This window comes from Saccostrea echinata, unplaced genomic scaffold (assembly GCF_033153115.1).
Source record: "Saccostrea echinata isolate AGI-Se365-2 ecotype Australia unplaced genomic scaffold, CSIRO_AGI_Sech_v1 ptg000028l, whole genome shotgun sequence".
NCBI lineage: Eukaryota > Metazoa > Mollusca > Bivalvia > Ostreida > Ostreidae > Saccostrea > Saccostrea echinata.
The window spans coordinates 17,498,249-17,511,407 of NW_026889777.1; the positions used below are offsets into that span (position 1 = coordinate 17,498,249).

The 13,159-nt window shown below is 34.6% G+C and overlaps 1 protein-coding gene across 1 annotated transcript in view; it reads left to right on the plus strand.

The window, feature by feature from the left end:
* LOC133193586 (polycystin-1-like protein 1) overlaps positions 1-13,159 on the plus strand; it is a 149,948-nt gene that overhangs the window by 112,988 nt on the left and 23,801 nt on the right. Inside the window, exons 53-58 of the mRNA XM_061329547.1 lie at positions 134-298; positions 644-762; positions 1,098-1,208; positions 3,281-3,389; positions 4,417-4,667; positions 4,959-5,193. Coding sequence (XP_061185531.1) covers positions 134-298; positions 644-762; positions 1,098-1,208; positions 3,281-3,389; positions 4,417-4,667; positions 4,959-5,193 — 990 coding nt within the window. The remainder of the gene's footprint in view (positions 1-133; positions 299-643; positions 763-1,097; positions 1,209-3,280; positions 3,390-4,416; positions 4,668-4,958; positions 5,194-13,159) is intronic.

The following is a 13,159-nucleotide window of genomic DNA, read 5'->3' on the forward strand; positions in this document are numbered from 1 at the left end:
TTATGACGTTTTATAACATTTCAGATTGTCTTAAAGAAACCCATTAAACCCCTTATTTCAATGTCCTCATTTGTCAAAACCTGAGGTAAATGTTGTCATCTTTAACCCCTCACATGTTTTTTTCTTCTTCCAGATTTTCTGTGCCGTTCTGTACACTGCCGTCAGGTATCGTTGTGAACCTACTACACTGGACCATTATGAAGAGTCGTTTTTCGGGGAAACTGCAGAAAAGGAAATTCTGCGTCGGAAGAAGGAACAGTCGTGTGAAAATGGGAGCGAGGCCGAGGAGCTGGAAAAGGTTTTGTAATTACCTTGATTTTTGTCAAATAAATTTTAAAAAAACCCAGAGTTTTCTAAAAATCCTATCATATGTTGCGCCAAATTCTTTGAATAGGGTCCTTTGGAGTGACATGCTTCAATCAATGACCTTGTAATGTTAATTGTAAATCATAGAACTTGTGAGTTTCTCGATTAAATATCATGCTTAAGTTTAAGTTGTGTATACAATGTATGTGAGAGATAAAAAAGTGTTTCAAAAAAATATTAATGTTACATTATATATATATATATATATATATATATATATATATATATATATATATATATATATATATATATAATTTAGCTAATGGTTTTGATTTAGGCTGTGGCTGCCCGTCAGAGATCTAGGTATTTACGATTTGCCAGACCTCCACAAGAAAAACAGCTGATTGAAGCCCGAAAAAACGTCATGAAAGAAAAGAAATCCATTGCAATTCTCCTGTATGTAACGCAATAGGATCAACCTACATAAATTCAAATTGATAAACAGATTCTTTTATAATCATTGTTATTTTTGTGTCTCGTGTTGTGTAGGCTCAGTTTTGTAAGTTTAGTGCCGCTAACCTTCATGTAGGTTTACAAAATTTTATAATTGAAATATAAACACTTTTCTTAAAACAACAGGGCCAAAATTATTTAAATGAGTCTTGTGTCCCATGGAATTCGTATAACATTTCATGTTGAATGCTCGATTAACAGTGAAGAAAGTTACGAAATTTTCAAACTCTTCCATCTTAATTTATAATATGTGAATGATAGTGTTGATTTCCTTGTAGAGACATGGCCTCCCTGGTGGTAACATTTCTAATTGTCTCTGTGATGGCTTATGGTAAAGATATACAACCAGAATATCAGCTGAACAAAGCTGTGTACAACCACTTCATTAGGTATGTTTATATAAAGTACACCAATAATATAATCTAAACAGATCTTACTCCAACCAATCATTAGGTATGTTTATAAGATACACCAATAATATTATCTAAACATATCTTACTCCAACCAATCATTTGGTATGTTTATAAGATACACCAGTAATATTATCTAAACAGATCTTACTCCAACCAATCATTAGGTATGTTTATAAGATATACCAAGAATAAGACATAAATTTTATAATCATTTATGTCAAGTGGTATTTACATGCAGAATATCATCTGTGTAAAGTTAAATACAACTTTTTCATTAGATATGTTAAAAAGCTGTATAGAAAATCATCAACACGAAACTTTTCCATCCATTCTATCTGTTATATCAAAAAGCAATAAAAATTTCATGTATAAATCTTATATACAATGATATAAAGCATATTATATTGATAACCATAGTAAATCAAAGTTTTCATGGGGATCACTATAGTAAATCAAAGTTTTCATGGGGATCACTATAGTAAATCAAAGTTTTCATGGGGATCACTATAGTAAATCAAAGTTTTCATGGGGATCACTATAGTAAATCAAAGTTTTCATGGGGATCACTATAGTAAATCAAAGTTTTCATGGGGATCACTATAGTAAATCAAAGTTTTCATGGTGATCACTGTAGTAAATCAAAGTTTTCATAGTGATCACTATAGTAAATCAAAGTTTTCATGGTGATCACTATAGTAAATCAAAGTTTTCATGGTGATCACTGTAGTAAATCAAAGTTTTCATAGTGATCACTATAGTAAATCAAAGTTTTCATGGTGATCACTGTAGTAAATCAAAGTTTTCATGGTGATCACTATAGTAAATCAAAGTTTTCATAGTGATCACTATAGTAAATCAAAGTTTTCATGGTGATCACTATAGTAAATCAAAGTTTTCATGGTGATCACTGTAGTAAATCAAAGTTTTCATGGTGATCACTATAGTAAATCAAAGTTTTCATGGTGATCACTGTAGTAAATCAAAGTTTTCATAGTGATCACTATAGTAAATCAAAGTTTTCATGGTGATCACTATAGTAAATCAAAGTTTTCATGGTGATCACTGTAGTAAATCAAAGTTTTCATGGTGATCACTATAGTAAATCAAAGTTTTCATGGTGATCACTGTAGTAAATCAAAGTTTTCATGGTGATCACTATAGTAAATCAAAGTTTTCATAGTGATCACTGTAGTAAATCAAAGTTTTCATGGTGATCACTGTAGTAAATCAAAGTTTTCATGGTGATCACTGTAGTAAATCAAAGTTTTCATGGTGATCACTATAGTAAATCAAAGTTTTCATAGTGATCACTGTAGTAAATCAAAGTTTTCATGGTGATCACTATAGTAAATCAAAGTTTTCATGGTGATCACTGTAGTAAATCAAAGTTTTCATGGTGATCACTATAGTAAATCAAAGTTTTCATGGTGATCACTATAGTAAATCAAAGTTTTCATGGTGATCACTGTAGTAAAAGTGTCAAAGTTATCACTATAGTTAACTTAAGATTTCATAGTGTCAAAGTTAGCACTATAGTTAAGTATAGTAAACTATAGTTAACTAAAGTTTACTACAATATTAATTGCAAAGGTTCATTTTAGTATCAAAACGAGCTGTGCAAAATTTCATTCACACAAACTCTATAAATCCATTATGTAAGATGTTTCAGTAGTCTGCAAAAACCTATAGGCAACCATTTTATAAGATATTTCACTTAACTGTACAGAATATTATACATAAATCTATCTTTAAACTTTTGTATGTTATATGTATTAATAATACAGAATTATGACATCCTATATTATATATATAAATATATAAATGTAAATATATATATATAAATGTGCTTTATAAATAAAAATTAATTTCATTACAACGTGTATTGGTAGCGATCCTCTAATAAACTTTCTCCAAGACATTAACTGCTTTAACACCATGTACACGCATGAGTCGCCTCAGCAAAAGTCAATTCAATCTACAGAGCCACTGTTCACCAACAAGGCATTATTCATACAAGGATATTTACTAGGTATTCATTTCAATTTCAGAGAAGGCAGCCCAAATTTTGCTTCCATTAAGAATAGACTCGACTGGTATGAATGGACATCAACAACTCTGATAGACAAAATATATATAGGCAACTCAAGAGAGAAACAGGTCTGTTCTTGTTTATTTTCATGTGACAAGTATTTTATCTTTTACATTTGATATGAAACTTTTTTTTAAATAACCATGCTCTCAAAGACAGCTGGTATTGATACCATACTGACTAACTTAATCTAAGTTATGCTAAAATATTCTAACATGAGGTACCATGTAAAAGACATTTTTTTTTCTAAATCATATTGAATTTTCTTTATTGATTCAAACAAAGGGAACCTGGTTTACATAATGTATTTTTATCTGAATTATTACCAGAGTCAGAGTTTTACTATTTTGCCACCCTAACACTAACGTTTAAGCTACTCTAACAATAACATTTACTCGGCCCTAACACTAATGCTTACGGCACCCTAACACTAATGTTTACGCCATCCTAAAACTAACGTTTACGCCACCATAACACTAACGTTTATGCCTACCCGAACACATTTAATATATATTCATCAATAATTTCCTTTCAATCAGGTTTCAATTTTTTTTGTATTTTGATAGACCCAAAACAGCGTTATTTACACAAACTACATAACTACCTTCCAAAGAAAGATATATTTTGATTTTTCAGGTGGTGTAGGAGAGAAATTTTACACTTAATAAACAGATAATCAATGTACAATTAGTTTTGAAGTTTTTTATGCATCATCAAACAAAAATCTCACTGCCCAAAAGTTTACTGACTTCTGAAAAAAGTAAATTTATTGTATGATGTTCACATCCTAAAAACATTTTCATGCTGTGTATGTAAATAAGTACTTACTTTATAGAACATAATCTATAAAAATTAATCTGTAACCTAAAGAAGACAATTATTTACAATGCAGAACAATGAGCAAACTGGATTTTCAACAATTTTTTCACTCTGTAAATACTTTTGCGAAAGAAAAAAAAATGGTCCTTCTGCATTTATCTCTAAGTTTAAGAGCTTTTTTTTTTTTTTCAAGAATGTCACTTAAGAATTTGAACAATGTAGAACACTAATCTAAATAATGTTTATTTATTTGCTTTTAAATTTACTTTCTTGCAGAAACCAGTTCTAAAAGGAACTAGTTATATAATTGGAGATGTGCAATTAAGGAAGGTTAAAGAGGATGAGAGAGGGTGTGTTGACATGAGTTCACTCCCTTATATCTCTCTTAAGTGTCGAAAGTTTTCATCATCACTTGTACACAATCAAGATAATGGAACCTTTAGAGGTAAAACGTCACCTTACCTGTTGTTTGGGCGCCATGGTATCTATGACAACTCAGGATACGTTCTTAAGTTGGATCACTCAAGGTACTTTTAATTTACAATTACAAGTTAATTTAGTCAGACATTATCAACCCTTAAACTTTGAATATACATTTTTATGAGATATTTATAAAGAAAAACTAATTCCTGTACTTTGGAAAAGTTCTTTTACAAGGGTAAAACTACCTTAATTATGTGTACTTTAAAATGGATTTTCTGACAATAGTAGTACTTCGCAGATTTTTTTTTTTTACATTCATTCAATCAATCACCGTTCTTTTACAAGAAAGAAGAAATAAACGTTTATGTAATGTTGTCCTTATTATTCTCTTACAGACATCAAGCTATGAATCAAATACGGAATTTAATCACTGCAAACTGGATTGACGATTATACTAAAGCAATATTCATTGAATTCACCCTGTTCCACCCTCCTTCCAGTCTTTTTACATCTGTTATCATGATTCTAGAAATACCAGATACAGGCCGAGTGTTTCCGAGCAACAGTATCAGCTCCACCTATGTATATAGATATACTTCAAGGACAGACCACTTTGTCTTGTTTTGCGAGGTAACTAATATTGTGAGGAGTAGTGATCTCAAAAATTTAATTCTCGCATATATTTGTAGTACAAAAGATTATATAGAAGAATAACCAGAGTTTGTGAAAAATATGTCTCACTTATAAATACCAAATGGCCATCTCACGAAGTTAAGGTGTCGTCAAAATTTGGTGATCTACAGTACTGTTAGATTCGGCTATAATTGAACTCACTGATAAGGAAATATCAGAAATGAGAAATATTAAGAAAACAAACAGTGATCGATCTAAAAATTCTTGTACAAAGAAAAAGCTAAGCTTAGACACTCTTAGGCCCCTGAACTTGGGTGTCTCTGAGAACGATGCAATAGTTCGTTTTCAAAATCTTGTTGTCATCCATGTTACAGTTCGAATTTTTATCAAATTTCACAAATTTAAAAGCACAATTTGTTTTAGAAATCACAGAGCACAAGCTTGTGTATCTACCAAATTTATATATTTCATGCAATAGTATCTGATGCTTGTGTATAAAAAGCTCTGATAGGCAAGCTTATGCTCTTTATTTCTTGAAGTGAAAAATATCTGAATGTTGACAAAATTCCATCAGAATCAAGAAAATTTGGTATTAAATCGGACTTTGCTATCCTCTTGTGGCCTCCCTGTACGCATTAGATCAAAACTGATCCTGATTTTACAACAAACATTATTTAGAGTTCGTAATTGCAAACTATCACAATTTTAACAGTAGTACGTTTTGTAACTAGAGTCGAGCTCGTTGCAATGCAACGAATAGGTCTTCCGTCGGAGCTCCAGACAGGACAGAGCGACCTTGAGTCAAGGTCATGCAACATTTTAAGGTTATAAACAATCCTGTAAGGGGCATCAACTTGCAATGTTTCCACAGTAGAAAGACAGTAAAGGAATGTAAAATTCCCCTGTCAGTGAACTTGAACTTGTCCATATAACCTTGCGTCAAGCCATAACACATTCTGCAGCTTGTTAAGAGCAAACACCATCTTTATGTCACCGACATAAAAAAAATTCACAGTCACGTATTCTTTCAGACTACTCATCCAAAACATCATATTCTAAGTGACCTCGTATTTAAGCCAAGGCCATTACACACTCTGGATGATATATTTATCATCTTTTCAGTGAAATGCAAATGCATGCAATTTTTTCTATTACAGAATTATAGACCTTTTTGTTTATTTGTTTGTATGTTGTTTAACGTCCCTTTCGAGAATTTTTCAATCATATGGAGACGCCACCATTTGCCGATGGAGATCTGCAAATTTTGACCTATACTTGGCACACATGGCCATTGAGCAGTGAGGGATCTTTTTCGTGCCAGCACCTACTGCCAGACGGGACCTCAGTTTGTACGGTCTCATCCGAAGGATCAGTCTCTGCGTCCCTCAGTGGGATTCGAACCTGCGACGTAAGGATCAACTCCTTAATCCACGACTCTAGAGCAGACACTCTTACCACTGCGCCACTTGGGCGACTAGACCTTTTTGAATTTTACACTTATTATATCAGTGACCTTGAACTTTCCTAAATGACCTATGTTAAGGTCAAAAAAAACCTTTGAACAAATTATGAGCTTCCAGTGATACTCAATGACAAAGATATACCTGAAAAAGAATATTGCACTTTTCTGTCAGTGACCTTGAACTTGCCAGAAAGACCTTGGATCAAGGTCAAAACACATTCTTGGATCATAAGCAATCTCTGTATCAAGTAAAAGCTTCCAGTGATTTTATATTACAAAGTTATAGCATGGGAAAAAAATAATATTTATCTGCCAGTGACCTTGAACTTGCCGGAAAAACCTTTGTTCAACATCAGGACAAACCCATCTCAAGCAATCTGAGAAAAAGTTTCCTTTGTTCCTCCCACCCCTTATAAATTTATAATCCAGGCACGAATTTTGCCACTTCTTCTGCCAATCTAGTACTATGTTATCTCAAACCGGTGGATCATAAGCAATCTTTGTTCCAAGTATGAGCTTCCAAAATTATAGCACATACAGTAATCTTACACTTTTCTGTCAGTGACCTTGAACTTACAGGAATGACCTTGGATGAAGGTCGTGTCAAACCCTTTAATTTTGTCATAAGTAATTCCTGTATCAAGTATGATACTTGCTATTTTTTTCCAGTAACCTTGAACTTGCCGGAATGATGTTGGATCAAAACTATGACACACCTTCGGATCATTAGTAATCTTTGTACCAAGTATGACCTTCCAGTTTCTTCATAACAAAGTTATAATATCCTGGGTAAACTATCACGTACAGACGGACAGCTAGGCAGACGGACAGTGTGATTCCAAAAGACTCAAAACACCCCCACCCCAAACCCACACACTTCGTTTGGGGGGATATATAAATTCCTATGTAAAATTATGAACACTCTTTCCGGCCCAAACTTTCTCCCTGGAATCAATATTTGAAAAAAAAAAATGAATGTATGCTATGTTGGAAATTTTCTCATTCTAGTCCAGGGATTCTTGAGAATACTATTTTCAAATGACCCCATGTGCGGATCTAGAGGGGGTTGGGGGGGGGCAGTTAAATGTATATACTAAACAAGTAAATGTGACCATGCCCCCCCCCTCCCCTAGAAAAAGCGGACCTTTTCTCGAAAACGCGGATCTGTGATAAAATGGTATGAAAAGTCTTAGGTATGAAGCTTTAAAAGTCAATGGACCCCCCCCCCATACACACACACAAACACACACACGAAATAGGTTTTTCACGTTTGGGAAAAGAGTTTGGTTTTTTTTTGGCTCGTCAAGAAATTTCTGGGTTGAAATATTTTTTTATTGGCATCCCCTCCCCCCCCCCCCCCTCCGTGGAAAAAAATTCCTTGATCTGCGCCTGGACCCCATCTAATTTTTACTACATGTATCCGTTAAAAGAGGATGTGGCCCTTCATTTGAACAAAACTTTACCAAAAATATTCTGTGTTAATTTTCGTTGTTATGGTCCAGTGGTTCTTGATAAGATAAAAATGAGAAAAATTTACGAGTAGGTTTAGAACAACAGCGACGATAATGCTTATATACACCAAGATAGCAAACAAAGATGAAGAATTATGAACAGCAAAAGCTTACTTGTGTCTTTGGCTTGGGAGATGAGATACTTATTAAAAATTGAAATTATTTTATTTTTTTTTACAATCGACGGGCCTGCATTTCAGAGAGAGAGAGAGAGAGAGAATTTCTAACTAGGTCTTTGAATAACAGTGAGATCGGTTCAGAAAACCAGGTCCCTAGGAATGTACATGTATATAAAATAGGCAGTGCCTTTCTCTCGGAATTCATCACCTGCTTCTGTAAAGCTCAATCCTCACCTGTACTTACATGTACCTGGTAAAACCAACCGACTGCGAAGGAAAACATTCTATTTATTTCGAGGATGGGGGTTTACGTATAGTGATGAGAGGAAATTTATTCACCTATACGTTCATTAAATATGAAAGATTGCTTCTGAGTATTTGTATACGATCGCACGACTTTCGTATTAATTTATAAAGTTAGATTATGAAAGCAAATAACTAAACTAACATTTGTAGTAGATGAATTAAATACATGTAATTATTTAGCCGTTTATAAGGTTTTTTATAACATCCGTAAGAACCACTTTATTTTAAACAAGAGGCCCATGGGCCACATCGCTCACCTGAGCACATTAGCTAGACACAAATCAGTTCAGTATTGAAAAGATTACTGGGGGTTGGGGGGGGGGTTGAATTTTAAACTACCTGATGATGCTTCCATGTCAATATAACAAATGGCTTTGTTGTACTTGAGAAGATTTTAAAAAAAATTCCCATATATTTATTTGTAAAATTTTGATCCCCCATTGTGGCTCCTTCCTATCCCAGAGGTCATCATTTGAACAAACTTGAATCTACACTACCCGAGGAACTTCCATATCAATATGACTAAACATAGCTTTTCTTTTCTTGAGAAGACATATTTTTTCTATGTGTTCTTATGTAAAACTTTCAATCCCCATTGGGCCCCAAACTACCCCTGGGGGTTATCATTTGAAAGAAAAAATTGAATTTTACACTACCTGAGGATGCTTCCATATCAAAATGACTAAACATGATTTTCATTTCTTGAGAAGAAGATATTTTCCAATATGTTTCTATGTAAGAAATTTTTGATCCCCCATTGTGGCCCATCCCTATCCCCGGGGGTCAAACTTGAATCTACACTACCTGAAGAGGCTTCCATATCAAAATGACTAATCATGGCTTTGCAGTTCTTTATCAGAAGATACCTTCCTATAATATTTCTATTTCAGACATTGATTCTCCATTGTGGCACCGCCCTACCCCAGGGGGTCATGATTTGAACAAACTTAAATCTATACTACCTGAGGATACTTCCACATAAATATGATCAATCAGGGCTTTGCTGTTCCTGAGAAGAAGATTTTTAAAGATTTTTCCTATATATTTCTATGTTAAACTTTGATCCTCCATTGTGGACCCGCCCTATCCCCCGGGGTCATGATTTGAACAAATTTGAATCTACACTACCTGAGGATACTTCCACATAAATATGACTCATCATGGCTTTGCTGTTCTTGAGAAGAAGATTTTTAAAGGTTTTTCCTATATATTTCTATGTTTAACTTAGATCCTCCATTGTGGCCCCGCCCTACCCCCGAGGGTCATGATTTGAACAAACTTGGATCTACACTACCTGAGAATGCTTCCATATAAATATGACCAATTGGGGCTTTGCTGTTCCTGAGAAGAAGATTTTAAAAGTTTTTCCTATATATTTCTATGCAAAAGTTTGATCCTCCATTGTGGCCCCGCCCTACCCCCGGGGGTTATGATTTGAACAAACTTGAATCTACACTACCTGAGGATGCTTCCATATAAATATGACTTATCATGGCTTTGCTGTTGTTGAAAAGAAGGTTTTTGAAGGTCTTTCCTATATATTTCTATGCAAAAGTTTGATCCTCCATTGTGGCCCAGCCCTACCCCCTGGGGTCATGATTTGGACAAATTTGAATCTCCACTACCTGAGGATGCTTTCATATAAATATGACCAATTAGGGCTTTCCTGTTCTTGAGAAGAAGAGATTTAAAGGTTTTTCCTATATATTTCTATGTAAAACTTTGATCCTCCATTCTGGCCCCGTCCTACCCCGGGAGGTCATGATTTGAACAAATTTAAATCTACACTACCTGAGGATGCTTCCACATGAGTTTCAATTTCCCTGGCTTTGTGGTTCTTGAGGAGAAGATTTTTAAAAGATGCTATTAATTTTTCACTAATTCTTTATTATCTCCCCTTGAAAGAGGGCGTGGCCCTTCATTTGAACAGACTTGAATCCCCTTCACCCAAGGATACTCTGTGCCAAGTTTGGTTGAAATTGGCCCAGTAGTTCTGGAGAAGAAGTTGAAATTGTGAAAAGTTTACGCCAACGACGACGACAACGCCAAAGACGACAGACAACGGACTAATTTTGATCAGAAAAGCTCACTTGAGCCTTTGGCTCAGGTGAGCTAAAAACAAATAATCGTCCTATTATGGGCGCCCATGATATATTAGACTAGGTGTTTAAATAAAACATAATTCAGATATCGACATCCAAGAGAACAACACATTCTTTTTCAGTGGTGGATACAGGAATCTTGAAAAGGGGGCCCGACCAGTTTTGTGTCGGGGTAGGGGCCAAAGCCACATAATAAATTGATTTATTAAATCTTGTGTATATTTAAAAAATAAACAACAATGTTAAAAAGTTCACTGGGAAATGAACTTGGTTGGTCACGTGATCAAATCCTGTGAAGCCCGAAGGGCTTCTCAGAAGATTTGATCACGTACCAACCAAGTTCATTTCCCAGTGAACTTTTTAACATTGTTGTTTATTACTTTTATTTACGTTTGAGACGAATATTCTGAATAGAACTGCATTTATTACACGAACGGCCCGCCGTATTGCTATGTTGTGACGCGCAATGACCTAGAAGTTGTTTGGTCTTGAGAGTTCGCCTCGCTCCAACATTTGAATACTTACATTGATGTTTAGCAGTCCAGTTCAGGAAATATCTGTTCATAATGAAAAAACAATGATCGCTACTGGGAATTATCTTACAATTATTGTACGAGTTCTTTATATATAAAGTCAAAAGCGGTGCTATCGTCTTCAGTTTACATACCTTCAAAGGAATTTCGGGTTAAAAAGGTAAGCGTGATTTTAGGCTAATTAGAAACATTCTTCACACCGAAGAAAGATCTAACGATCATTTGTTGAACGAAAAAAAAATATATGTTTCAATAATTTTATCTTTTTCATCGCTTTGACGGTTCAGAAGTTCCGAAACCAGTGTCACTGTGACAGAAATATGTAGACAAGATATCGTCTCGCTGTGTGATTCGGTCACGCCATGACCTCTGACCCCCTAATAAGTTCATACAGAATTGAACATATTTTCTCTTCTATAGGTTCATCTAAGAAAAATATTTGCAAATGTAAATAATTTGAATACAAAAGGGCGCCATTGGCGGATACAGGATTTATGATTGGGGGGGGGGGGGGGGGCGTGGATAACTTCGTTCAGGCAGGGAGTCTGGGGACCGCCTTAAGGCCCCCCGTGGGTCCAGGGCGAAGCCCAGGTGGTGGCCCAGGGCGCGAAGCCCCCGGAAGCTCCTGGGTTTACGTGAATTTTAAGAGTCAGTAAAACCAGACACAAAAATAGTGGTATTGATTACTTCCTTTACACAAAAGCCTATAAGATATGAATTTAGTTTGTAACTTACAATACTCTAAAGTCTTTGTAGGAATTTCACGTCTGCTTAAGAATAATGTACAAATTTATTAATCATTCGATAATTTTTATTTCAAATTTACTCTTGAGAAAGCAGAAACTTTGTGTATCTCCGAACTTCGTGAATCTCCGAACTTCGTGTATCTTAGAAGTCGTTCTGAATCATTATTATTTCAGCAAGGATGCTAGTCAACCTGATATTTGTATGTAACTCTAATATTATTCCAAAAAGTGGGTTTTTTTTTTTAAATTCCATTCACTGACCTACACATGTATCTCCACCGCAGCCAACGAAACAAAATAAACAAACTCGCTGTAACGTGCAGTTCCCTTTATAGCAGTATGAAATAAACGAAGCACAATGATACATAAAGAATATCTGAATATTGAAAAATTAAATATTGCAACGTTTGTTTTTATAAGTATTATGCATATATGACAGATACACTGTAGGGTACGGTGGTGTGATTTCGACCGATTATTTTTTTATATTTAGATTTGTTGAAGTATGTCACTGCCTATTACATGTATTACGCTCAACTTTTACTGGATCCTTTTTCCTTCGGAATACCTTTTACTGTTCAGATTAAATTGTATTATATGTGTTATTCGTCATGATATAAAATAAATGTGTTCGATTTACAAGATATGTGTGCTGGGTAACTTCGAACGCACACGGGGTATTTTCGATCGATGTGCAAATATAAATGAAATTATTCGCGTCATCTCTAATTTAAAAATATATATTAATTTAAATTATTCTGTTGTAAAACATAAAAGTTTGTGAAAAAATGCTGACAAAAAGAAAAAAAGTAATTTTCAAAATGTACCTAATTTGAAGACATTAAGTGCACCAGCTGCCTAGAGACTGATTTACCGATTTGTCAAGGCATGCTACAAATGTACATGTATATATATGCGCAGGCATCTAAACCGCATGTAAACAAAACAGATGATTTTTTCACGGTTTGTGACGGTACATATTGTCGTTTTGTACATATTGTCGTCGGCGACAATATGTACCTACCCTCACTGCACATACTGTCGTCCATCTGTACATATTGTCGCCGACTGAAAAGTTACATATGTACATATTGTCGCTGGCGACATTATGTGCCTCACCCTCACTATACATATTGTCGCCCCAAAGATATTTGTTGTTTAAAGATGTATTTTGCTGTTTTTTG